The sequence below is a fragment of the Benincasa hispida genome, chromosome 5 (assembly GCF_027475165.1).
Source record: "Benincasa hispida cultivar pf3 chromosome 5, pf3_genome.v1.1, whole genome shotgun sequence".
In the NCBI taxonomy this organism is placed as follows: domain Eukaryota; kingdom Viridiplantae; phylum Streptophyta; class Magnoliopsida; order Cucurbitales; family Cucurbitaceae; genus Benincasa; species Benincasa hispida.
Genome location: NC_143482.1, coordinates 12,228,707 through 12,256,651, shown reverse-complemented (window position 1 = coordinate 12,256,651; position 27,945 = coordinate 12,228,707). Strand labels below are relative to the sequence as shown.

The 27,945-nt window shown below is 33.6% G+C and overlaps 2 protein-coding genes and 2 long non-coding RNA genes across 6 annotated transcripts; 1 reads left to right on the top strand and 3 right to left on the bottom strand.

Annotated features, from left to right (window-relative positions):
* The first annotated feature begins 1,073 nt into the window (after positions 1–1,073).
* On the top strand, positions 1,074–2,423 carry LOC120078455 (uncharacterized). Its single transcript, XR_016529713.1, has 3 exons — positions 1,074–1,185; positions 1,274–1,398; positions 2,177–2,423. It is a non-coding gene; the product is annotated as an uncharacterized LOC120078455 (long non-coding RNA).
* A 4,309-nt stretch (positions 2,424–6,732) lies between these two features.
* Positions 6,733–12,810, bottom strand: LOC120078764 (acetylornithine deacetylase-like). Of its 2 annotated transcripts, XM_039033075.2 has the most exons (11): positions 12,303–12,810; positions 11,347–11,591; positions 10,936–11,044; positions 9,946–10,084; positions 9,812–9,869; positions 9,679–9,696; positions 9,407–9,529; positions 8,997–9,150; positions 8,838–8,871; positions 7,844–7,987; positions 6,733–7,307 (listed from the first exon to the last, which is right to left on the bottom strand). In XM_039033075.2, the coding sequence occupies exons 1-10, from the start codon at positions 12,624–12,626 to the stop codon at positions 7,881–7,883; spliced, it is 1,311 nt and encodes a 436-aa protein (XP_038889003.2). In that variant the 5' UTR covers positions 12,627–12,810; the 3' UTR covers positions 6,733–7,307; positions 7,844–7,880. The 2 variants fall into 2 exon arrangements, with proteins under 2 accessions (XP_038889003.2, XP_038889002.2); XM_039033074.2 differs by lacking the exon at positions 6,733–7,307 and having other exon boundaries at positions 7,709–7,987.
* Positions 12,811–15,865: 3,055 nt separating this feature from the next.
* Positions 15,866–19,425, bottom strand: LOC150035908 (uncharacterized). Of its 2 annotated transcripts, XR_016529712.1 has the most exons (3): positions 19,294–19,425; positions 17,524–18,776; positions 15,866–16,281 (listed from the first exon to the last, which is right to left on the bottom strand). It is a non-coding gene; the product is annotated as an uncharacterized LOC150035908 (long non-coding RNA). The 2 variants fall into 2 exon arrangements; XR_016529711.1 differs by lacking the exon at positions 19,294–19,425 and having other exon boundaries at positions 17,524–19,265.
* Positions 19,426–25,175: 5,750 nt separating this feature from the next.
* LOC120078579 (RHOMBOID-like protein 5) lies at positions 25,176–27,465 on the bottom strand. Its single transcript, XM_039032859.2, has 5 exons — positions 27,176–27,465; positions 26,737–26,900; positions 25,683–25,858; positions 25,344–25,600; positions 25,176–25,242 (listed from the first exon to the last, which is right to left on the bottom strand). Exons 1-5 carry the CDS (start codon positions 27,463–27,465, stop codon positions 25,176–25,178), a joined length of 954 nt encoding a protein of 317 aa, XP_038888787.2.
* Between the last annotated feature and the right edge of the window lie 480 nt (positions 27,466–27,945).

Sequence of the window (27,945 nt, the reverse complement as noted above, 5' to 3'; positions counted from 1 at the left end):
TATTTGTGGAGAAATGTAGTTCTTACTGCAGCCCATCTTATTAACTGAATGTCTTCTCATGTTTTTCAACTCCAAACCCCTCTTGAATGCCTTAAGGAGTCGTACCCAACCACATGACTTTCCTGATGTTCCTCTCCAAATTTCCTGGTGTCCTGCCTTTATCCATAGTCATTACCCTAACCAAACTAAGTTTGCCCCTCATGCTCAGAAATGTCTCTTTCTTGGATATCCTCTTCACCAGTGAGGTTATAAATGCTTCCATCCTTCTTCCCATAAATACTTTATCTCCATGGATGTCACATTCCTTGAGGATAAACTCTTCTTCCCTATTAGTCATCTTTAGGGGGGGAGTACTAGTGAAGAAACTAACTGGTCATTCTAAGATAACATCCCACGCCTTTTTATTTATTAATAATGTAATTTTTCCTTTTTCAATAATTTTCCTTAGTGGAAGGGCACGTTTAGAATTTATGAATTTAAAGTTTAAGTGCGAGGATTTAAGTGTTGGTGTGGAAATTATTCAAATTCTTTTCAATTGTCAAACTCAATTTGGAAATTTATGGCAAGAATTTATTTTCTTGGAAAAGGAAAGAAATTTAAATGGTATAAGGTGGAATAAGGAAAGGATTTAATTATAATTGTACTATTTTCCTTTTATTATTATTATTATTATTTTAAAAAAAAAATAAAAAGAAGAACCCTTTCCCTCACGCCTCACTCTCACGCGAACCCCCTCCCCCTCTCGTTTTTCTTCTCCTTCACCGCAAGCGTCGGTCAGACGCCTCATTAGTTGCTCCACTCCAACCGCCAGTAGCCCAAATCCTGCCGGTTAGACGCGCCGACAGTCGCCCAGCTCTAGCCGCGCCTCCCTACCGTCTTCACACCGATTGCCACTCCCTGTTCGCCGTTCGCCATTGTCGTGGTCTTTCTCTCACCGGATTCTCAAGATTTGTGTAAGATTCGGTCCCTTTAGGTGAGTTTCCATGGTTTTTCTTGAAGATATTTGTTACCCATTAAGTTTTGGCTTCAAGTTGTTAATATTCATCACACGTCGGTGTCATTCGTCATTTGTCCAACGGATTCGAGTTCAGTATTAGGTGGCTTTGCATTGTGTTGATTTGGATGGTTTCAAGTGATTTGGATTTCAAACCACATCTTGGGTAACAATATTTTGGTTTAACTTTGGTAAGTTTGGAGGTTTCAAAACCATTTTGTTTTGGTTGCTGTTGCTGTAAAATTTGGACTTGGAACCTTAATAATGGTTTATGTTTAGGCTGGCTTTGTTTGCAAAGTTTGGGAGCGAGTTCGGTTTAAACTCTAACTTTGGGACTTTGATCCAAGATTATTCCATTCTAAGGAGAAGATAATCTTATTGGTTATTTTGGGCTTAAGTTTGAGGTAAGTAATCTTACCACTGGAACTGTCCACTGGCCAGGTTTTATTTGTATGCTAGCGTGATAAGTGTAGGTTATGGTAAATGTTAACATGTTGACTGATAGTATGTCTTGAATCAAGTATGTTCTGGCACGGGTTCTGTTTTGTTTAAAGACACACTTAGGCATGTGATCGTTGGTATGTGAGGCTATGTGTTTTCATATGTTGATATCTGATCTGCTGATGTTGAGGCATACTTGTATGTTGTGGAATTTTGATGATTAAGGTATACATGAATGTTGTAGAATATATTGTTGAGGATTATGTGTATGTGATAGAGCCATGGTATCAAGGATTACATGTATGTCATAGAATCGTACGGTGTTTAATTTTTGAACGTTGAGACTGTGTGAATATCCCCACTGATTAGTTAGATGCTCACTAGTTTTGTGTTTCCTTCGAGATTCACCAGTTTGTATTTCCTTCATGATTCACCAGTTTGTGTTTCCTTTAGGATTCACCAGTTCTGTGTTTCCTTCGGGATTCACTAGTTTTGTGTTCCCTTTGGGATTCACCAATTTTGTGTTTCCTTTGGGATTCATTAGTTCTGTGTTTCCTTCGGGATTCACCAGTTCTGTGGGAATACTTAACTACAGTAGAATATGACCCAGTCTCTTGCCTGTTTCATCTGTTTATGTGCCATAGGTGGGTATCTAGAGAACATAGATGACTAGCCTGACCCCAGTGGTGGGGTTACTTACTGAGTATTTCATACTCATTCTTTCTTATGTTGACATTTCAGATAAAGGTAAAGATGTAGCGGTGATGGCGCAGCGGAATTCGTGATCGTGTCATTGGGACTAGTTTTTTTTGCTTCCGCGTGATGAAATTTAGAGTCTTTATTTTTCCTTAATATTTAGTTTTACTGTTTGAAATTTATTACTAAGGATTATTTCTTTTATATACTTTTATTAGTACACATTTTGGGTACCCTATTATTGTTTTAACAATTGCATTTAATAAATGTATTTTGAACTTCTCTTGTTTAATTAGCATTTATTTCAACATAACTGAGTGTCGTTTTAAATTCTATGCATACATTTATTTTAGTAACGGCCTAACCTAAGTCCTAGAGGGTTGGGTTGTTACACTAAGTCCCTATTGATCTTCCTGAGCCCATCTTGAGTCCCCATGACACTGTTCTACCTATTAAACTGGTCCCTTGGCTAACGTACTACAGGAAGAATCTCATAAAGGAAATTGTGTCCCCTACTGTTTTGTCGACTCTGGTCCATGAATTTTACCAAAATAAGCTCAAGGTACTACTGAGTGTGTCCCTAATAATAATGATTTATGTGTTAAGGATGATAGTGTAGATGTAACTTTGAATGACAAGACTGATGTGTTAGTTCCATAAAATAACAAGATGGAAGATAGTGATGCGACTACAATAGAAGCACAAGAGAGTGAAATTCTACCTCAGCCTGAAATGTGTGATCAGAATCCTACTACAAGTGGGAAAGCATATGAGAAGTAAAAAACACTTAGGGATCATGATGTTTTTCTTGACATGCCAATTGCCTTGAGAAAGGGCACCAGATCTTGCACTAAGAATCCTATGTATAGCTTTCTATCTTACAATAATCTACCATCTAATTTCAGGGCTTTCACTGTCAGTCTTGATACAAAAACCATACCAAAAAGCATACATGTCGCTATGGAGATTCTAGAGTGGAAGATTGTCGTTATGGAAGAAATGAGAGCTCTTGAAACGAATAATACGTGGGACCTTACTACTCTCCCAAAAGGACATAAAATAGTTGGGTGCAAGTGGGTGTTCACTTTGAAGTATAAATCTAATGGTACTTTAGACAGGTACAAGGACAGACTTGTCGCAAAAGGGTTTACTCAAACTTATGGGGTAAACTATTCAGAAAACCGTCTCTCCTGTAGCGAAGTTAAACACGATTTTGGTTCTTCTCTCTATTGCAGTAAATAAAGATTGGTTTCTTCACCAACTTGATGTGAAAATACCTTTATAAATGGTGATTTAGAAGAAGAGGTGTATATGAGCCTTCTTCCAAGTTTTGAAGTTCAATTTGATCATTAGGTGTGTAAACTTAGGAAGTCCTTGTATGGTCTGAAACAGTCCCCAAGAGCTTGGTTTGAAAGGTTTACTACATTTGTTAAGTCCCAAGGGTTCACTTAGGGATACTCTAACCATACACTGTTCTTAAAAAGGTCAATGTGTGGTAAAATTGATGTCCTAATCATGTATGTGGATGATATTGTCTTGTCAGGAGATGATATTGATGAGATCACCAAACTGAAAAAGGAGATAGCATACGAGTTTGAAATCAAAGACCTCGGGAATCTAAAGTATTTTCTTGGAATGGAAGAGGCCAGATCAAGGGAAGGAATCTCTATCTCACAATGGAAGTACACTCTTGACTTGTTATAGGAAACAGGTACAACTGGATGTAGACCTGCTAACACTCCTATAGAATTCAATGCTAAACTGGGAGATTCTATTAACAAAGTTCAAGTTGATAAAGAAAGGTATCAACGTCTAGTGAGAAAGTTAATTTACTTATCACATAGCATACCAGAAATTTCCTATGTTGTCGGTGTTGTCAGTCAATTTATGCAAGCACCTTATAAAGAACATATAGATGCTATGAATCGAATTCTGCAATATTTGAAAAGCACTCATGGTAAAGGTTTAATGTTAAAAAAAACTGACAGGAAATGCATTGAGGCCTATACCGACTTTGGTTGTGTAAGATTAGTGACTGACAGAAAGTCTACCTCAGGGTACTATACCTTTGTGTGGGGTAACCTGGTTACTTGGAAAAGTAAAAAGCAAAATGTAGATGCTAGAAGTAGTATAGAGGCTGAATACAGAGCTATGAGTTTAAGAATTTATGAAGAAATCTAGTTGAAGAAATTATTGTCTGATCTTCATCAAGATGGTGTCTTACCTATGGAACTCTATTTGATAATAAAGCTGCTAAGCATCACCAATAATCTAGCACAACATGATCAAACGAAACATGTGGAGATTGACAGACACTTTATAAAAGAGAACTGGGCAGTGGCAGTATTTGTATTCCGTATATTCCATCAAATAAACAAGTTGTAGATGTTCTCATTAAAGGGTTACACAGAGCAAAATTTTGACTCTTGCATTAGCAAGTTGGGTCTGATTGATATCTACACCCCAATTTGAGGGGGAGTGTTGAAAATAAGGGACTTAGTTGATTGTTTATAGTCCCAGGGATATTATAGTTATTTACTTTACCCTATTTTTCTTTTCTTTTTTATATTTAGGCTTGTTGGAGCGTATAAATAAGAATCCTCTTGTATCTCTCACATTGTGTAAAAATTAATAAAACAGAGACTCTCTATCGTGGTTTTTTCTCCCTGTTCTAGGGTTTTCCACATAAACCTTATACCTTCTCTTTCTCTCTCTCTTCTAACAATATTAATATTATATGATTATATGAATATGATTCATATTAATACTGAGAGAACATAAACTGTAGGTTATATTATATGTAATATAATAAACTACATGCTATATATTATATGAGATATAATATATGGTTGTATTTAATTATATTAATATAATATAATTAAATTAAAATTAAAATAGGAAAAAACTCCAAAAAGTTATCTCACTAATCTACAGAAAACTCTATAACTTTATCTCATTCCTCTGTAATTCTCTCTCAAGAACACAATCTTTGTTTCACCAAATTGAATAGCAAGTCCACAAAACTCTGTTGTGATTCTCACCTTGAGAATAACAAGATAATTCTTATTGGGGTCCTCGTTGCTGTGTTTGAGGTCTTAGTGTGAAGGCGTGTTTGTGAGAAGGAGATGTTGTTTGTGTTCTTGTTGTCGGAGATGAATTCGAGAAGAAATGGTTCTTCGAGGATAAGATTACTCCTACAATGTTTTCTCAGCGGTTGGAATTGGAGCGAGCGACCAGGACTAAGAGGACTCGATCGTCACCTGGAGACTACTCGGACATCTTACGAGGGGAGTTTCAGATCACGGCCTCCTCTATTAGCCAGATTGCACAGTGGCACACCATCAAGGATGACATGGCAATGCATCATTGTAGAGAATTGTACACCGAGCTACTATCAATCTATAGACCATCAATGCAAGATGGCTTAGTGGTTACATGTTCATTGCTTGCAGATTCTATGTTGTTGAGCCATTTATGGACTTCCCAACGCAATGGAAACATGATTATTGCATCGACGTCCTTGAACCAGCTCTGAATGAAACACCTTGACCCTACTTCATTGAACCTTGGATTTCGCTATTGGTTTCATGAACTTTTTGTTATAACTTATCTTTTTTGTATGAACAACTTTTCACGTCTACTTATGTTTTTATGAATTGCTTGAAACACTACCATTAAATCCGTGGTATGTGGTTTTTTAGTTTCATTTGCTTGAATTTTTTATTTACAAAGTAGTTTTAATTATGGCTAATTAATTACTATCCATGAGCCAATGGGATAAGTATGTGGAGACTCTGGTTGAACCGTGAACCCTTATACAAACTAGTTAATAAAATTAAGATTTATATAATATAGTAAACCTAGGTAATTTCATGTAGAAAACAGATATAAGAAACAATCCAAATAATAATAATAAATAGTCAAACCCAACCCAATCTATCCCTACAATTCTATAAAAAACACAACAAACTCTCCAAACGATAAACTCCTTCCTAATCAGATTCCCAATAATTCTTATTATATTTCAACATTCTAAACAATCCTTAGATAGTATTAATGTGTGCTTCCAAAAATATAAAACAATATTTTGAAAACGAACTTTTTTTTCGTTTTTAAAGTTTATTAACATTCTTAAAATCGTTTTTGAAATTAAAAAAAAAAAAAAACATAAAACTCAATTGGATACGAAGCATACTCATTTTTAAAAAACTAAAAACCAAAAACCATATTGTGGTTGATCCTTACACTTTCACGAAAACAATCATTTAATTCTTAAACTTTAGCTGGTGACATTTTGATTTAGTCAAAATATTTTGCATTTTGTAACATTTTAGTCCCTATTATGAAAAGCCACTTCAAGATTAATTGTCGATTTTATAATGTAAAGAAAAGAATTAATCTTCATGGCTTCTAAAAAATTTGATTCTCAATGAGTTTATCCATCTCATTTGTAAGAAATTTCATTAATTTTTTTAACAATATTTTTCATAATAAGGACTAAATCATTATAAATTGTAGAGGACATAGACTAAATTAATACTTATCAAAATTTAAAATATTAAATTATTACAAATTTAAAGCACATGAACTAGATCATTACATGAGTTCAAGGACTATAATTGATTTTTAACATGTATTGTAATAATTGTTTTGGATTGTTACAATTTTTATCTCATGAAGTTTGTGGATCGTATAATCCTATGTCTAGAGCAACATCTCTACAAAATTTCATCAAGTACACCTACCACAAGATGACGTCCACTTGAGAACTTACTAAATACAATAAAATTGAATGAACAAAAACATACTTCCCAAAATGCTGGATCTTCTTGCTCACTTCCATATATTTAGGAGGTGTTTACAACAAAGATATAAATAGTTCAATTTGGAAAGCTGTTTAGTCATTGAAATTAATAAGTCATTAAATTGATGCTAATACGTTGTGAAGTTCGCAATGAGTTAAAAGGAGTGGAGTTAAAAACTTCACTTCCCTTCACCCCATCCAACTCCTCCAAACACCTCGAATATCTAGAGCATCTCTATCTTGAATTCACCTTTTATGCACCTTATTGAAAAGGCCAACACCAATAAGGAAAATATGATCTGAACTTCCACTTTGGTGGAGGCTCAAAGATCAGAAGGGAAAGGCAAGAACGAAAGAATATTTTCAAAAAACCTGGAAGTAGAAAGGCCACAATGAGAACTAAATCTTATTTTCATCTTAATTTTGTTTATAGTATATTACATCAAGGACGAAAAATCAATCCTATAACCCTTCAATTACAGGAAAAAGATGTGTTAACCATTAAGCTAGGCTTAGTTTGACTTAATTATAAACCTCAACTTTTCCTAAGGAAAATTATCAATGAATGAGAACTTTCAACTACTTCAATTTAATTATATCTATGATTAAACTGCTCATTCTTGTTCGATTTCGTTTAAAACTAATCGATTCTTCAACTGAACCAAATGTTTGTTTTAATTTAGGTTTTTTGTAACTCTTTTGGTCTCTATTAACATTTCTTCACTTAAAAATTCAATAAATTCGAGTCTACAAAAATGTATTACTCAACAAAATTAACAAACATTAGCTCTACTATTGCCTTTATTGAATACAAATTACAGATCCAAAAAAGAAAGTGTTCAGTAGTACAAACCAGGCAGATTAATTTTATTTGTTCCTATACAGTGAGTCAAAATATAGTAAGTTACCTCTCAAAGTAGTAACATTTAGAACAATGGTCTAGTATCAATCTTCTTCTAATTGAGAGATGATGCTGGCAAAAATCTTGTAGCCATTGCCCATGTCACTAAGAAGACAATACTCATTCTGGGCATGGTATGTATCTAATAAACCTGCATAAAAGCATTATGGCGTAAATCAGATCTTCGTAATAAAAAAATCCATGAGGAAAATTTACTCCTCTTATATATTTCCTCAAAAGGGTAGAAATAAAATCTCTCCTCTCTAAATTTTACAATTCTAATGGATCTGATAATTCAAGTACGGCACACCGGAATACCCCGAGTTATGGTTATATTAGGTTTATTAGTATGTTTATGAGTAAGAGCATAGTAGTAATTAGCTAAGGAGTTTGTTAGGGTTTTCAGTTATAGATAGAGGGAGTGGATACAATCTTTTCTGAAAAAATGTGACTTAAAAAAAAAAGAGATAGGAGGAGTGGGTTGGGTGCAAGATGTGAAGATTTTGATAGGAATTTCTATTTGAGTAGTTGAAAATTTGAGAGAGTGTAACCCTCCCAAAAAGCTATGTTATATTGTAACTTCTTTGGATATTGCAATATAATTCTATCTTTTAGTGTTTGTTATGTTATTTGTGGTTCTTAAATGTTTTTGTTAGGTGGTAACTTAACAAATTGGTATCAAAGCACATTAAAAAATAACTATGAAAATTTGGATCATGATTTTCCAACTATGATGGATCGACAAACAGTAGAAGAGAAGTTGGATGGATCGACAAAGCCCAGGTTGAGATCAAAGAATGAAAATCTAAATATTAGGAGAATTTAGTTCATAATTTTTCAACTATGATGCACTAATGACAATATTCCAACACAACATCAGCAGGATGCATATCAGGACCATTCAGAAGTAAAATCTAAGAGAAATTTAACTGTGGTTTATGTAACAAAACCACGTCATGTAGTAAGAAACGAATACATGGGAAAAAAATCATAAACCATACCGTAGCCTGCAGTCTGAACATCAAAACCCTCCTCCTACAAGTAAAAATAACAAAAAGAAAAAAAAAAATGAGAAAACCGAACGCGTGCAATAGACACCAGAAAAAGAAAGGGAAAAAGAGAGAGAGAGAGAGAGAGAGAGAAACGAAAATGTGTTTTACCTGGAGATCTCGAATAACCGGCAAACTCCCTGTAAGTGAGTAAGGTTTGACATGCCCTAAAACTTCCTTTGTTGCATTATGTAAAACTTTATAGCCGCGAGAATTAAGATCACATGCAACTCCCGACATCGGCTCACCGAAAGTTAAATCAATTCTACAAAATAATAACAAGAAACAGTAGGAATTAAACTCCAAAGACCATAATGGTGGATATAGATGAATGAGGATAAATAATGATCTAAATACATCTTTGACACGATTTTCTACCTCCTACTCCATTACTATTATAATTTTCAATTTCTTAGAATTTGATCGAATAAAACATCATCCCTCTAGAAGAAGATTAGTGAAGTGAATTATTATGTTCATATGCGATGGAAGTTATAGCATAGCAGAGCAAGAGTACACACCTTCCCCTGATATTTTCATTTGGTAGGACATACTTTGAAACAGGGCCCCTCGTATCAAGTTTCTCAATGTTTGCATTAATGTAATCGATATAGCTTTGGAGTTTTGTCATAACATCCTTCACACTAGTAGAAAAATTGACAGAGATTAAATTCATGATGTGTCTAAACAGCAAACCAAGAAAAATGATACAATAGCTTATTTAAAATTATGGTAACACGCATGCATTTTGATTGCAAAGTAATGTTGCTCGACTAGGAAAGTAATTACTTACTCATAGAAGGGGGTTAACCTGCCAAATGAATCCAACACAAAACATATAAGTAAAATCGAGAAAAACAATAACGGAAGATTTTATTACGTCAACTTTAAGCTAAAATCATAAATAAACTCAGACTTGAATTAACCTGACATCTCCCGAAATAGTACATTCTCCTGGGATTTGATTAAGACCACCTCCTGGATCTAAGATGAAGAAATGATCATGATGAGATCATATTTTTCCCTACCTAAAATCAATCCACGAAGGTTTAGAACTTACAAATCCATTGAGTTGGTTTCATGGTTGATGGTGATGCAAATCCATATACCTGTTCCTTAGGATGGGGAGGAAAATCTTCATAAAAGCGTAATTGGATCACTTTAAGAGCTTCCATAGCTAGCTCCATAGCATTGATAGCCTGAATACAAGGGAGGTACGCACTTTGAGCTAAAAAAACAAAACTAATGTATTGGCCTAAAGTTAGGCATGCACATTAGCACTCACATCAACCAAATGCATTTTTAATGGACATGTAACCCAGATAATCTCAAATGCAAAACAAATTTTTGTACAGCTTTTCTTTTCAGTAATCCTTACAGTTTATATTCAAATAAAAATTTAATGGTCTAGTCTATCATTATTGACAATATCGAGGGTGGCGAGATTTACCATTTAAGATTCATGTGCTTGGATAAAACTACAATCCTACAGATTGTGAAGCTTCAATACCATGGGCGGAATATAAAAGATTCATGTGCTTGGATAAAACTACAATCCTACAGATTGTGAAGCTTCAATACCATGGGCGGAATATAAAGATCTCAAATATGCACTCTCATATTATAATATTCAGTTTTATCATATAAACAACCAAAACTTTATGAATTGCTAAGGCCCCATTTCATGACAATTTCATTTGTAATTTTCTGTTTTTGATATTTATGCTTGTTTTGTCACAATTTTTTTTACCATGATTTTTACATTTCTACAAACTAAATTTTTTAATTCTAATTCAAATTCCAAAAAAAAGAACTACTTTTTTTAGTTTTCAAAACTTGGCTTGGATTTTGAAAACATTTTTAAAAGTAAATAAAAAAAAAAACAAATAAACTCATAGGTTGAACTAGTGTTTACAAACTTAATTTTCAAAAACCAAAAACTGATTAGCAAATAGAGCCTAAATCTCTCCATCAAAATGTAAGAGAAGCCTCTCATTCAGTCAATGAAGTGAGTACTTACCAGCAAAAGGAAGACAATAAATCAATTTACCTGGTGTGCCAAACCACTGTGGAAAAGTTTTCCATTTGCTACAAGTTTCCAAGGTATTGAACCGCCAGTACCGATACAAGGCTGAGAATCTGCTGTATCAATCCAATATCTACATAGAAAAACCAATACACAGCTTGCTTAACAATGCATAGAGAAGGTTGCCAAAACTTAGGATTAGGAAAATAACTCTAAACTCAAATTAAGATCTAAAACCTATGGTCATTGAGGCATACTAAAAAGGTGAAGAAACTATGGAGGTATGGGTAGGTTCAACCCCCATGGTAGCCAATGAACTAGAACTAGAACATTAAAATCATACGTAGATGTCCCATAAGGCAGTCAAGGTGTGTGTCGTGATCTCAGCCATCACATATATTGAGATCTTATTTGGAAGGAAAAGCAATCACTTACAATGGCCCTCCTTTTAAATTATTAAAGTATCCCTCCTTAGCAAGTTGTTCAGCTCCAATTCCTGGGATTGAATTGTCCTCTTCAGAGGCAATAAACACAATAACAACAGAGGACTTCAACTTTAGTTTAGTTTGTGCAAGCTTCTTGAGAAGTTCAGTTAGAAGGGCAACATGTCCCAGGCAATCAGTAGTCCCACGACCACGAAGTTGATCCCCATCAACACTCAATGAGAATGGAGAAAATTTCTGCATATATAACAATAAATTTTCTTATATGAATAGTATATCCACTAATAGATAAAATGTAACCCTTCTTTCTATTTTGTCCAACCTGAATGAGATTTTTGTACGGACGACTCATACCCAACCTCCTAAACAATTAATGACCCATCTCCTAAAAGCAAATGAAAACTATACATCAAAGTGCATTATCGCATTTTACATAGTATCAAATCAGGGTCGTCTCTTCTATTGTACCTCTAACCCGATGGTTATATCTATTGCGAACTTCATTTTTCTCAAGCTTTATTGTACTTTTGCCATGGAATATTGAAGTGGAGTGGAGACATGGCCATCAGGTTAGAGGACTATGATAGAAAAGACATCCCTAATGCAAAACTATATAATATGCGATAAAAGTGCATTTGACATAAGCAGAAAGTTAATTTTCATTTGTTTTTGGGGTGAATCATTAATCATTTAGGGGGCAGGGAATGGTTCATCCATACAAAAACTTCAACCTGAATCCTAGCCATTAAACTACAAAAACAGAAACACAATATTGTCAATATGGCAGAACAAAAATTCAAACTACTCCAAACGTCTAGCAATAAAGAAACAGGGACAGCTTCACAATCAATCCGTTAATCAGCTTATACACAGACCTAATCTCAAAATAGAGGAGTAACAAAAATCATGAGGAAAAAAAAAAAGGAATTTGAGATGGAAAAACAATACCCAAGTATCGGGATCGGCAGGGACGACATCCATGTGACTACCGACGAAGGAGACTACTTTTCCAGATACGGTCCCAGGATACTCCACAATCAAATTTCCACGGCCAGGAGCGTAGCTGACATGGTTGATTAGCAAGGGTCCGCCATTGGCGGTGCTGTAAGGGTTTAGAACATCAAGGACGTGATTGACGATCCTGTCTTCTTGAGGAATCAGGTTTTCCTTTGGATTGTTCTGGACGAACTTGGCTTCGCCAATGAGCTTGGAGAGTAAAGAGACGAAGGATTCGTTGTTCAGTTCGCCGAGAACTTGTTTAATGGAAGCCATGACTGTGGTACGAGAGAGAGAGAGAGAGAGAGAGAGTTTTACGTACAAGGAACTGAAGTAGGAGACTGAAATCTGGAAAGGGAAGGACAATGAAGAACGCCTTTCAAAGAAAAATGAGATAGAAAACGATCGGAAATTTATAAAAATGAGTCGTTTGAGTTTCCAATGGACCAATTTTTAAGTTAGAAATTTAAAAGTGAAAGTATTATTATAAGTTAAATTTTCAAAAACAAAAATTGAAAAAGTAGTATATCTTTTGTCTTTTAAAATTAAGTCTATAGATATTATTTCTATTTTTAATTTTTTTTATTTATTATCTATTTTTTACTAATGAATTTAAAAAGCTAAGCTAAATTTTGAAAACTAAAAAAGTAGCTTTTAAAAGCTTATTTTTGTTTTTAAAATTTATCTAAGAATTCAACTATTGTACTTAAGAAATGTGAAAACCATTGTAAGAAATAAGAAGAAAATATATTTAATTTTTAAAAACCAAAATAAAAAATAATAAAATGGTTACCAAAGAGAACCTTAGGCAACGTTTGGTAACAATTCTTTTTTGTTTTTTTTTTTTTTTGGAAAATTAAGCTTATAGATACTACTTCCACTTTCAAATTTCTTCATTTGTTATCTATTTTTAATATATGGTTTAAAAAACCAAGCCAAATTTTGAGAACTAAAAATTAATTTTCAAAAAGTTGTTTTTGTTTTTTGGAATTTGGATCAGAATTCAACAATTGTATTTAAATATGCAAATCATTGTAAGACATATGGAGAAAATAGGCTTAATTTTTAAAAACAAAAACAAAAAACCAAATGGTTCCAAACGGGGTCTTAGCTTTTGGTTTTTTGTTTTTGAAAATTAAGGGTCCATTTGTTAGCCGTCTTGTTTCCTATTTCCTATTTCCTATTTCTCGTTTCCTGTTTCTTGTTGCTTGTTTCCTATTTCATGTTTCCTGGTTTTTAAGAACTAGAAACAAGAAATGTTTGATAACTATTTTTGTTTCTTGTTTTTTGTTTCTTGAAAAAAAACATAAACAAAAAATTGTTTGATAAATATTTCTTACTTCTTGTTTTTTGTATTTTTTCCTCACATTTTTTATAGTTTAAATATAATTTAATTAAATAAAATAAAAAAATAACATGCTTCTCCAAATATATATATATATATATAACATGCATTAAAATATTAAAAAAAAAAAACAATTGCAAAGATTATATTCTTATCTTTAGAAGGTCCAAACCTCTTATCAGAAGGTTTGGTCCCAGAGGACAATTCCTTCTGGAATTTTCTTTGGATAACAACGTTTGTTTCCCCTTCCTGATTCTTATTTTTCATTAGGGATTGGTAAGTCTGAAGCTCATTAAAAAGAGTAGTCAGATTATATTCTATTTTATTCATCACAACATTTGTGGGAAATGTTAAGAAACTCTTCGGAAGAGATTCCACGATGAAACTTGACTCTTTTCGTCTATGACAACCCTGTTTTCTTCCGCGATGTTGAAGTAGACCATCATATCCAGGACATGTTCTCTAACAGAAATTCCTTCCTTCGTAAGGGAATTGTAAACGTATTTAATAGCATCATGTTGAACAGATGAGGACGGTTGTCCAAACATTGCCTATAACGACTCCATGATCTCCTTAGCTGTGACCATGCTCTCATGCTTCGTTAACACATTAGATATGCTAGCTAAGATGTTGGCTCGGGCTTTTTCATTAGCCCTAACCCATCTGTCATATGCATCCCGAACATTTCGGTTTACAGTACAGCTGGGAACTGAAGGACGTTCCTTCGTTAAAACGAACCTTAAATCATCTATAACTAGTATCGTGTTGATGTTTGATTTCCAGTTGGAATAACCTTCACCATTAAATTTGTTAGAAGCTAAAAGTTGGATAATTGAACTCGACATGCTGAAACATAAACAAATTTTATTAGGAAATTGCATCTAAATCCAATTTTCTTTTAGCAAAAGTATAATGTAAACAGATATCATTATTTATTTGCAACGATACTTTAGTGAGTCAGAATAGATGCTACTGAGGGACAGTCAAATACTCCTTCACTAAAGCAAGACATTCTTGACTAAAAATTAATTCCAGAATAACTCTTTATTCCTTTAGTTATTTAGTTACCGTTTTTGGTCAAGAACTTACTAAAACTTAGTAAATCTTGTAAGTCTAATCCTCCATTTTTAGATTTTTATAGAACGATATCAACAAGCCCCCAAAATGAAAGACAATGCTGAAGACGGAACTAAGAAACCCTATTCATTTCTAAAGTTTGAGTTATTCTAAATCCTATGTTATAACCCTCCTCCGACGGATAGTCGCTAAAAACAACCAGCTAATGCCGCCTAAAAACGATAGCAGGCATAACATAAGAATCTCATGGTTCAAACTAATGGAAGAGACCGTAGGATATGTTGACACATTTTCTTCACCCACTTACTATGAACAACTTTCCCTATTCACCTTGTTATTGACCTATGCAAACACTTTCTGAATGGAGCAATCACAGAAAACGTGGCATAAAGCCAAACATGGATCTCACTCTATGAACTTTTAGGACATGAGCGCTAAAAATAATATATCATATATAATGTTAATCTCCCACTGAAGTGTTCTAATGGATTTGGTGTATTCATTTACTTAGGTATATGCCAGCTAAAATATTTTAAATGTAGGTGATTGTCCAAATATAAGGATTATATTTGGATATAACCTACGATGTTTAAGTGATAAAATCCTTTTATTACCTTATACTGCTCACGCATGCTCATAAAATTGGGTTAACAACGCTCTAATTCGGCTATACTCCCTAGGTAGCAGGTATTTCGTAAATCGTCAACTTAAGTACCTCCAACCTTAGATAGAATTATAGACCGGTTGAGTTTGTAACCAAGGTTTTACAAGATAACGACATGTTTTGACTATTAAAACAAGCTGTTATTTGTTAACCCTAGGTGAACATGCATTTTATCTTTGTTAAAGATTTTAAATGCCTAATTCATTTTATAACACTTTATAAAACTATAGACATACTATAACATATATCAAGCATTTCATAATTTAATATATCAACTTATATTAAATACATGAAATCCTAAATCATGCATACTATATATTATAACATACTTTCAATGCATGAAACATGCTACCTATGGTGAGATTTTAAATCTATATGATATACTTTACACACATACAAGATTTAATTTAATTAAACATACATTCAAAATGCATAATTAATTAAACATATATTGAAATGGATTGGTTTTGACATTCTAAACAAGAAAAAGTCTAAAATTATTACAAAATAATTCAATACAAGTCTTGAACCATCTGAATCGACCTAAACCGACTTCGAGCCACCTAAACCGGACCTCTAAGGAAGAAATTTGGGCTGAACCAGTCTAAAACAGGTTGAACTGAACATCTAAGACCCGAACTGATTCTGTTGAACCGTCGGTTCGTTGGGCTGGGATGAACAACGTTGCAATGCTTCATCCCAGCGTTGTAACGCCACAGGATTTTCCTTCTGACCTGGGCTGGCTAAAGAATAGTGTTGCAACACTCCAAGGGCAGCGTTGCCATGTTATAAGGCAGAAGCTTCACCTGCTGATGATGATGTTTCGATTCTTTTTCAATTACAACCTAATTGTAACTTTATTGACTTTAATAAATTTACAGACTCTTAATCACACATTAAAACCTATAAAAAAAAAAAACCAATTGCAACAATTACTACATAATTGAAGAGAAATCTAATCAAAACCATAATATATCCATTTCACTCATTTCATGCAATTCATGAAAAGCACTCACCAAGCTAAAATTAATGTAAATTGAGTACTTAAATCATACTCTAATACCAATTGATAGAGTGGACATTCAACCAACGGAAGTAATTAGGATCCTAAACAATCTAATAACATTAATTTTAGTAAAGAAACATGCATGTTCATAACAACAATAGTAATAGGGGTTTCAATAAACAATCTTTGAAGAATTCTCTTGATTGCTCCAAATCTCCACGAATTTCTCCTTCAATCTTTGTAGTAGACCATCATAAGAGTCTTCTCTACTATTCTCAAGCCTTAGATTGAATATTGTGGGATATAAAGCGTTGGGGTGGAGGCCTTTGATTGGATCGTGAAGAGCATTGCAATGCTCTTGTCGAAATCTAGGCCTCAAGTGTTAGGGTGGAGATATGACGTTGGCGTGACGCTACATTGTGCATGCACGGATGTCAAATTTCCATTAATATTTGTAGCATTGCAACGCTGCTATGTAGCATTGCATACCACCTTCAAGCGTCATGTGGGAGGGTTGTAAGAGCGTTGCAATGCTACTTTCATTCCATGAAATAGGTGCCTACTGTCTTCCAACATCACGCAGCAATGCTACTTTCATTCCATGAAATAGGTGCCTACTGTCTTCCAACATCACGCAAGGGTCGCAACGCTGCCCTCCATGGAATTTTTGTAATTTTTGCAACATTTTCCTAATTGATGCATCTAACTCCCAAATTTGCTCCTTTTTGTCCCGATTTTCTTTTGAATGAATTCTTTGCTCCTCGGGATCAATTTACTTACAAAATGGACATTTTATGCATAAGAAATACTCAAATATAGTGGAGTTAAAGATAGAATATTAGCTTTTTTTGAGAGCTAACAAATATATTAAGGAAAAACAGAAAAACATTAGAAAATTAGGTACCAACAGATGCTAGGAAATCAGACAAGAGGATTTCCATGAGCAGCGGAAAGATTGTTCTAAATTTCAATCATATTTGAACATAAACAATTATAGTCAACAAACTAAAACATACAGGCTAGGCATATAACGAAATTACAATATGCTTTTCTATAGATCAAGGGATAAAATTGCACATACCTTTGAAGACTCATCTTCAACACCCTTGATCACGAACGCTCGAACTCAGCGATCTCCAAGATCACGAACAATCGGCAACCACCACACGAACACCGCGAACTCAACGAACGACCTCCAAATAACCTCGACCGTGTCGAGTTGAGTATGACACCACCACAATGGTTACCTTGGTATTCTCGGTGTGAGAATCTAGAAGTGTAGGCTCTGTGTGGACTTGGTTAGAGGACGAGACTGGAGGAGAACAATCATGTAAATGATTGAGAAAGTGGGAGATGACAATGCCCAATCGTTTAACAAAAGCTATGCGATCGTTTAACAAAAGCTGCACGATCGTTTAACTCATCGGTTAGTTGAGTGTCTATCGTATAGAAGTACTCCACGATGGTCTAGTCTCTCCAAGCTAAATATTGCTCTTTCAAATATATAGATATTGTTGTAAGTAATGAGTGGCAAATCTTCAGACCCAAGGAAAGCCTCAGTTTTAACATTGAACTATTCATCCTAGCAAGGAAAATTGATATTGTATTTCAAATTGCACTTTCAAAAAGTGATCCAAAATGTATGCTGCACTAGAGCTTCATAATTAGTTCACTTCAGATTGTTTGGATCATTTTCTTCAAAGAAAAACCTTTGAATGATGGAAGTAATAATCCCCAAGTATATGTAGGCTCAGATAGTTTTATCTTCCAATTTATAGCTCAGAAAATGATTCTTCCATAGCAGAAATCTCCTTGTTTTGTTAGTATTTCAATCAATCACTAAATTGATTAGGAGAAACAAACAAAATTAAGAAGGGTCTCAAAGATGCAGCTTCCACTCAATAGATCTTCTATCCCTTTCCCTTTTTGCTATTGAAGAGAGCCACAATTTTCACAGTCAATGGCGTACTACCATTTCAACCCATATAATACTCTGTTTAGATGGGATTTCTCTATGGAGTCCATTAAATAAACCCAACACAAGAAGAGATTATCAAAAGACCCAACGAGGGATTGCCCAGAAAAAGCCATAATCTATTATCCACGAATGAATGATTCAATCGAATCAGCTCAAACTCAAAAACAGAAAAAACCCCAAACAAATTCCTACTGTTCTAATAAGATACATTCTCGCAGCCATCGGGAACAAAATTGCAAAATGAACCCAATACAGTAAACATACAACCGAGGAAAAAAGAAGATGAAATTACCCGACTTCTTTGCCGTGGAGACGATTAACAAAAGAAGAACATAGCCTCGAATCAGATTAAAAAACTGGGAAAAAGAAAGGGAAATATAAGCCACTCATTAAATTTATCAAAGCCAAATTATGATCCTAGGACCTGTGGGTTATGGGCCACCATGCTTCCGCTGTGCCACTTTGATTTGTTGTCATATGAACACTTTTGATTTTATTTAATTATTACAAGTTTGTATTTATCGGGAATATTGAATAGAAAATGATAAATTTTAGCTTACGCCAAACACCATCAAACTATGATTAAATAATTGGTTGGATGCACAACAATGGATGTACTTCTAAACTACTTTTTGAAGAAATAGTGGTGGTTTGAATACCTATAATAACAAGGTTTCCCTTGAGATATCACAGCAAATGGTGCAATACACAACTAGAACTAGTAAGACTATGAACGAAATAAAAGACAAATTGAAAATAAATATATCATCACCACAAATTCCAGGCAAAAACAAACTGAATCCCCAAATAAGAAGTAAGCAAATAACAAAAAATCATTCTTGGAATGAAAGAAACCATGAAAGAGCAAAACACCTGAAAACTTGGTGCTTGCTTCAAGCCGTAAACCCATTTAAACATTTACAAACCATTATATCCCTCCTTACTATCAGCCCATTGATCAATCTTATAGTCTAAAGGAAGTGATATATACACCTCAAAAAACAGTAGACAACATCAAGTTAGCTAACGTCCAAGTATAAAAGGCTATCAATGATAAAGGAATCTTAACAGGTACTTGTTAAACAAACAGGAGATAGATATATATTTTTTATGAACAACCGAAGTTTCATTGAGAAAAGATGGAAGACTACACCGGCCTACAAAAGGAAGACAGTCTACAAGACTGGTCTCCAATCAAACAAAATAAATACCTAATGGATAATCACAAAAAGTTCAGTCGCAGAAGTCCAAAGGGAGATGTTGAACCTAACATAGGAGTTAAGACCCCACACGATACTCGAATGGCCTCTCAAATCCTTTAAAAATTCTATTGTTTCTTTCTCCCCAAAGCCTCCAAATAATGGCACACATCCCAGCTTGCCGCAAAAACCTTCCTTTCTCATGAAAAGGAAGATGGAGAAGGAACTCCTCACTCTATGCCTGGCCAAACCAAAACCAAACTTCCCAAAAAACTTGCTCCAAAGTGCATTAGCATAATCACAATCCCAAAGAATATGATGTAGATTCTCCACCTAAAAAACAAGATATCATCAAGCCCTTCTTGTTGTGGAGAGAAAGAGCGAGAGAACGGAGGAACAAAAAATGAAAAATGCCATTGGCTCTTCTTATCATATAGCCCCCTTTGCAACAAGCCAACAATCCACTGTTCCATGTAGCTTATACTTGTGCTTTACAAGGTAAACTCATTAACACGAAATAGCTTTATGACAATTTCAACTACAAGACTTGTTGAAAATAAATATGACTTGATTGAAGATGATTGATTGACCTGACATGTCTACCTCTTTATGTTCAAAATTTTATAACAGAGGTCAAGGGATTCATCAGCTTGATAATCATATTCTTCTATCATTAAACACTCTTCATCTGTAGCTATTGAACAATAACAACTATAGTAATTAAAGAACAAATTGGCCTCATAATCTACGTCCTATATACCTCATGGTGTGCATTTGATGATGGTAAGGCTTCTAATTTAACTTCTAATTTAAGCTAAGTAGTAAACAAGTTCAAAAGTATTAACTTATAGGTATGAAGCTGAACCATACCATGTCAGCATCACAGGATAATTTTCTTCCCAAGACAATAAAAACTATGTTAAATATTGCTCTTTCAAATATAGAGTATTGTAGGAACAAATGAGAGGCAAATTTTCAGATCCAACAAAGTCTCAGTTTTAACATTGAACCGTTCATCCTAGCAAGGAGTTAGCAAATAGATATTGTATTTCAAATTGCACTTTCAAGATCCTAAATGTATGCTGCACAAGAGCTTCATAATTGTTTGGATCATTTTCTTGAAAAAAAAAACCTTTGAATGATGGAAGTAATAATCCCCAAGTATATGTAAGCTCAGATACTTCATTTTATCTTGTAATCTATAACCCAGAAAATGATTCTTCCATAACATAAATCTCCTTGTTTTGTTAGTATTTCTATCAATCACTAAATTGGTTAGAAGGAGCAACAAACAAAATTAAGAAGAGCCTCAAAGATGCAGCTTCCAATTCATAGATCTTCTATCCCTTTCCCCTTTCGCTATTGAAGAGAGCCACAATTTACACAGACAATGGCTTACTACCATTTGAATCCATATAATCCTCTGTTTAGATGGGATTTCTCTATGGAGTCCATTAAGTAAATCCAACACAAGAAAGATTATCAAAAGATTTGTTGATATACGATTATGGGCCCACCACGTTTTCGCTGCGCCACTCTAATTTGTTCATATACGGTTAATTTTGATGGTATTTATTCTTATAAATTTGTATTTACATGAAAAAAAAAAGTAAATACAATGACGAGTGTTAAACTAAACACATATACTTTTTTAATTCAATTCTATTTTCATATCTTACATGGACAACTTCCCAAGTAACCAATGTTTTAATTCCTTCTTTATTTCTTTCCCAAAAAACAGAGATTCCTCTTTTTATTTTTAGGGCTTCTCATAGATTATATTAATTAAGTTTTAAAAATTTGACTGATAATTTAGATTTATTACTTTTACAAAAATGCCAAAAAACAAGTTAAGCCCATAAAATGTCAAAAAAGTTCGGATACACCTAATACACCTGATATATACTTGATACGCACTTGATAGACTACTAATATACATTTGATACACTTGATACACTTGAACTATTAGTATATACCTCATACACTTGATACATTACTTATACACACTTAATAAACTATTGATAGATACTTGATATATTATTGATAGACGGTTGAAAATGATTAGTTAGTTTAAGTGTTTTAAATTGAAGGGTATTTACGTAAATAAAGACTTGTGACAATTTTGGAATTAAATATATCTTCTTTAATTAAGGCTATTTTATGTTGGAAATGGAGGGGCTACCACATAAAGAGGAGAGAGAGGGAGAGAGATGAGAGAGAGAGAGAGCAGCATGCATACGATGACGTTTTCCCTACCAACTATACACCACCATCGATCAACTTCACCACCTCCTCACTGTCGCCGCCTTTGCCCACAATTGTCCAGTTCAACCTCTCCTTCCCAGAGCTCACAAAGGGAGTTTACTAGAATGAAAATGGAAATCGATGAGCAAGGTGTTTGGCAATCAACAAACAAGCAGTGGTACAACGAAGCAGGTAGCGGTGATTGGTCGGACGGCTTGGAGATAAAATGTGAGAGTGAGAGAGAAGAAGATGGAAGGTGAGGATGAGAGAGAAGGCTGAGAAGGAATCTGTGAAGATGAAAAGTTGCCACATCTGTAAAGTTGCAAATCCGTAAACTCAAATTGTCACCCAATACAATTTTTCTTATTTCTATATATAAATATTTTATATTTAGGGGAAAAATTTTACTTGTATCTTCACTTTTTAAGTCTAAACTTTTAATTTCATAAAGTTTCATCTTAAATTTAGATAAATGTTATAATTGTTACCTTGACCATGAATAAATGTTACAATTTTTATTTTTCAATAGTTATACGTTTGAGGAATTTTAAAGAAAAACCACAAGTTTTAAAATATTAGACATTCAGTCTTTAAGTCTTGAGTTTGGTTTCTATTATATCATAATTTCAAAATATTATTCATTTTACTTCAATTTGGTACTTAGATTTTAAAATTTACACTTTTAACCTTGATTTTTTTTAATTAAATATTCAAGTTTTTTTCTTAGTGTTAATGTGTATTAATTAATTAACAAAATTATAATCAATTAAATTGTGCTATTTTTCCATTATTAAAATTTAATTTGATTTCACTTCATAATTGTCTTATTTATTTCGTGTGAAACTTATCGACTTGAGTTTAACTCGACTAGTTAAGGCATATATATTCTCAAATATAAAATTAGTGGTTTAAATCTCTTCCCCGACAATGTTCAATATTATCTAAAATAGAAAAATAGCGAGACATAAGCATTCACAAGTTCATGATTATAAAAACCTCCATATTGAAGGGTTATTATATCAATTTCATATTTCAAAAAAGAAATGAAAATAGTGGTTGATTTGATAAAAAAAAAAATCCATATAACCATCAAATAAAATGAGGCAAAAAGGAAAATAAAAAAATTATTTCATTAAGCTTCTTTGAGATAGTATAGATTATAAATATTTTTTACATTCCTAAATATGGGCAGCTCAACTACATCATTGGTGTCTTTTTTTTACATACAGTAAGAAATATCAGTTTATATCCTTAAATGTTAGAAATTATATCCCTTTAAACTTCGATTTAATAATTATATCAATTTATACTCTCAACTCTGGTAAATGTATCAAAACAAAATGTAATGAATAGAGTAAGCTGATACACTTATAAAAGATCATTATTCAAATCCTGCATTTAAAAAAAAAAATTAATTATCATTAACACTCTACATTTTGCTCCATTATTTTCACTTCACACCATATTTATCCAAACAAAAAGTAATGAAGAGTGTAAATCGATATACCTATAAAAGTTAAAGATTTAAATCGGTACAATCTCTAAAAAATTTAGGATGTAATTGATATTTTTTCAATAGAATTTTGTTAAAAAAAAAGACACTAGCTATGTAATTGAATCACCCATTTAGAATTGTAAAAAAAAAAAATTAATTATGATAATAAAAATGTGTTTCTATAAGCATTCAACATTTATGTAATTGACGTGTTGTGCGTCAGTCAAACTTCGGAGTGTCACGTTGCTCTAAGACAGTGCTGCAGCATAATGCCAAATGCAACATGTTGTTCTGGCGCCATGCACAGCACTGCTCCATTTTGATAATTTTGGCCTCTTCTTGCTTGGTTGATGCATTTGAGCTTCGTTTTGGTCTGTTTTAGTTACTTCAACGCTTGATTCTCTATCTCGTTGATGTCCAATACTTATAAAATCACTAAATAAACACATGAAACTAAGGTATGTCCTTAAATTAAGCAGAGGGAGATAACACATTTTTGGTGCTATCAAATTTCCGTACTAATAAAATTAGAATCGTGTTTCGAGTGATTCAATGTTAGTTTTGAGTACAAACACGTGTATTCTCCTTCAAGTTTAGTAATTTCAAAAAGCACATAGGTTTTACGTCGACAAGCACACAACCTCCAATCGTTACCTTCTTTCCATAATTTGCATTTCACATCCACATATCTTGATCCGGTTTACCATAACAATTTGATACTGTTCTATCACACAATATTATTTTTTTTACAGCTATTTGTAAATCTTCCTTGGAGTCAAATAACATCCCTTTTTGTAGTGGACTTAGTTTTCTACCATCTTCTTCTTTCATCCAATGTTGACCCTTATTCAGAAATTGAATTAGTTATTCCTCAATCTATTTGGATGAATATCTTAGAAGGTATTAACTTATTCTCATTTTATGCATTTGAATCGCCACATAATTCATCAATTTCTGGCTCAATATCACCGTCCCCTCTATTTCCATATTCTAAGAAGATTTAAAATATTTAACAAACTTGTTTACAACGCTCTACAATTAAGAAAAAAATCATCCACACTAGTTTACTTAACAACCTGATATCAGTCCAACATTCAAAAAGTAAGTTCTAATAGCCCAATCCAACATTTGGTCCAAATAACGATCTAAAATATATCAAATCGGTCCAAAGTTTTTTTTTTTTAAAAAAAATGTACAAATACATATTTGTGATCAAATTAATCCATCCAAAATCTTTTAAAAAAAAAATCAAACAAAAAGTCTAAAATCAAAGCATAAATCAATCCAAACAACAAAAAAAACTAATAGATCTAACAAATAATAGAAAGTGAGCTTAACTCAGTGATAATTGACATAGTCTTCTTCTCTCAAGTTTGAAGGTTCAATCTTACACCTTCGTAATTGTTGTAATAAAAAAAAGAAACATATAGAGATCATATGAAACATAAATTAAACCCCTCAAATGATCACAATTTTGTATTGTATCTCTGATAACATTCTCCATTGCATTGGTGTAAACATTGGATCATTAGATATATATACATATATAACAGAAATCTAATAGAATTAAGTGAAGAAAAGAAAAGGAACGTCCTCATTTTGTAAACAAAGAAGAAAGTATTTTCTACATTTACAATTCTTCTTCTACTATGAGTGAGAAGAAATCAAACTTCACATTAAAATGATTTTTCTCTTACAAGTACACTTTAAAAGGGAGGAAATTAAAGAAAGTTCGTTTTCTTTTAAACTTTCATGTGCTTCTTCGATTTGGCATCAAAGAGAAACAATTATCTGGTCTAACAATTCAATGACAACCTTCAGAAAGTGTTGCTTGTCAATACTTGTGGACCAGTTCTGTACAACCTTGATAAACCAGAAGCATATCTGTATAAATAGAAGCAACAAAAGTTAACAAAAAAAGATCTCGAGCAAGACGGAAAAGTAGAGACGTCATCGCTTAAAGTATAAATTCTTGTAGCGATTACCCGAAAACCAAGAGGAGTAGAGCTATAATCAGCAAAAAGTACTGATAACATTTGTGCTTGGATTTACGTTTCACATCAGCGCCTGGAGGGATGTACTTGTGGTTAACATATCCGAATTGCGGTCGGATTAGGAGGACGAAGCCGAGGAGAAAGCCTGAAATGAAGCCTCCGATGTGGGCGGAATTGTCGACATTTGGTACGAATCCGACTGCCAGGTTTAAGCCAATGATCAGAATCAAAGAGATCAGGGCTGCACACTGAGTTTCAATGACAAATAAATCATAAGTTCAAAAATGTTTATAGTACAATGGAAAAAAGGAAGGACTTTTTTTTGGGTACCTTATTTGCATATATTGTCCAATTTGTGATGAGCTCAGAAAGCATAGCTCCCAAAAGCCCAAAAAGTGCACCTGAAGCACCAACTGATATGGTTGGACTTTCAGCTGAAACGAGACTTAGAGATGAAAGTAAACTCCCACCAAATCCAGAAAGCATATACAAACATCCTATTTTCACTGCCAAAACAAAAAAAATCACCAATAAAAGCAACGGCCTAGTATTAGTAAAATATAGCACAATGCAAAAAAAATTACAAATACAGTAAAATTTAGATCAAGCTTTTGGAGTTTATCAGTGATAAATCATATCGCTGGGAGGAGTCTATTATTAATAAAAGTCTATCAGCAATAGAGTCTCTCGGGTAGATTTTGCTATATTTACAATTTTTTAAAGTCGTTGCTATACATTTAATTACTATTCCTAAAAGTACCACTGATTGTAATTATCCTACAAAAAAAAATCCCAAATGACTCAAAAAAAAAAACAAAAAAAAAACCCAAATGGATTTTTTTGAGTTATTTCAATATGAGCCTCAAAATACATTATGACCAAGTTTGAGATGACTTCAGACATGTTTAAGAATGACTTTGAACATTATAAAAGTGGTTTTAACTCTTTCAGATCACTTCCAAATATGTCATTCTAAAAAAAAACATGTAATTTTAACCTTTTTTTTTCTTTTTTAAAATTCTTATACTATTTGGTTATATAATGAAATAGTAACTTGAGAAATTATAAAATCATGCCAAAGTGAGTTTAGCTCGGTGATAATGAGCATGACCCACCACCCTTAAGGTTGAAGCTTCAATACCTCTTCAATCGTAGATTAAAAAAAAAAAAAAATCCTAAAATCATTGAAGAACACTTGAACATTTCTAGGGAAAGCACAAAACCCAAAACAAACTCATGCTAAAAACATAGGCAGAATCTCTCCTTTTTTTGGTCATTGGATTACATATATGTGAAGGAAGAAAGTGAATGCTAAGAAAAGTGAAACAATGAATATACATAATATGGAATGACAATATGTCTTTTATGTTTTCAAAGTGCTTACAAAATCCAAATTCTTGTTCGAGGCGAACTCCTATGAAGAGAAGGCTGAGCATATTTGCAAGTAAATGAATAACTCCAGCATGAAGCCATATACAAGATACCAAGCGCCACGCTTCCCCTTGTTCTACTACTGCATCTTTGTCCAAAGCCCCATATCTTTTCAAACTGCAACACCATTTTCCAAAAATTTTAAGCAAAACAAATCAAACAAACCATCACAAATAACAAAATTCTGCAAAACCCAGAAAAAAAAATCATTTTTTCTCTTCATGGGTCGTTCAATTTCATCCCCAATCACAAAACCCATATGCTAATTTTCCATATGAACGAATAATTACTCGACCAACGCTTTAATGACATAGATCGTTTCTAAATTCTCATGGAATCATCAGCCACATTGTTCTAGTCCTTCCAATAAGTTATCTCGTTTTGATTCTTACATGTTCATCGAAGGGCCGAGGAGAGGATTCTCCTGAAACGGTTGGAAGGAGAACCGGCCTAGCTCGGGGTAAAGAAGGCAGCGGTTCCTTCTGGTGGTGGCGGGGCAATTATTTTCATACAATGTGAAGACAAACATGGCCACATTGGCTATAAAAATGAGAGGCACCAGCCATGGGAACCATGGCTTGGGTGGGGGCGGATAATAGCTCGGCGGCGGTGGCATTGAGATGGGCTTGTGGACGTCATAGGACATCGACTCCATGTCGACCGACGGCGGTCTCTTTCCCATTGCGCGATGGTGGTGGTGGTGACGACAGAGGGGAAGGAGTGCACAATAGCGTCGACTACGACAAATGCTATTGTGCACCAGTTGTTAGAGTGAGAGAGAAAAGAGAAATAGCCAAAGAATGGCAAAGAATGATTCTTGCTACGATGGTCGTTAAGTTAGGTACGTTTTCCCGCTAATAGAAAGTGGAAGATAACCAGAATGCCCCTTCTCATTTTACTGCCACAAAGGAAAATGATAAATAGTATTTTCTTTTTCCAATTATTCCTTCATTTTCTTTTCATAGTTACTTTTTCTCTGATTCCATAATATCTGAGTATCAATTCTCATTTTAGTTTAATTTTTAAAAGTTGTTAATTGAAGTTTAAAAATATTTATCATAATCCTCAAGTTTTAAAAAGTAATTAACTGGGACAAAAGTATTTATTTTTTTAAAAAAACTAGTATTTAACACACGCGATGCACATGATATTTCTACCTTTT

Coding starts and splice junctions, on each gene's coding strand:
- LOC120078764 (XM_039033075.2), bottom strand. CDS start 12,626: ATGGCTTCCATTAAACAAGTTCTCGGCGAACTGAACAACGAATCCTTC. Junction 11,045..11,346: donor AATTTAAAAGGAGGGCCATT/GTAAGTGATTGC, acceptor TTTTCTATGTAG/ATATTGGATTGATACAGCAG. Junction 10,085..10,935: donor ACAGTGGTTTGGCACACCAG/GTAAATTGATTT, acceptor CCTTGTATTCAG/GCTATCAATGCTATGGAGCT.
- LOC120078579 (XM_039032859.2), bottom strand. CDS start 27,465: ATGGGAAAGAGACCGCCGTCGGTCGACATGGAGTCGATGTCCTATGAC. Junction 26,901..27,175: donor CTCGGCCCTTCGATGAACAT/GTAAGAATCAAA, acceptor ATGGTGTTGCAG/TTTGAAAAGATATGGGGCTT. Junction 25,601..25,682: donor GGACAATATATGCAAATAAG/GTACCCAAAAAA, acceptor ATTGAAACTCAG/TGTGCAGCCCTGATCTCTTT.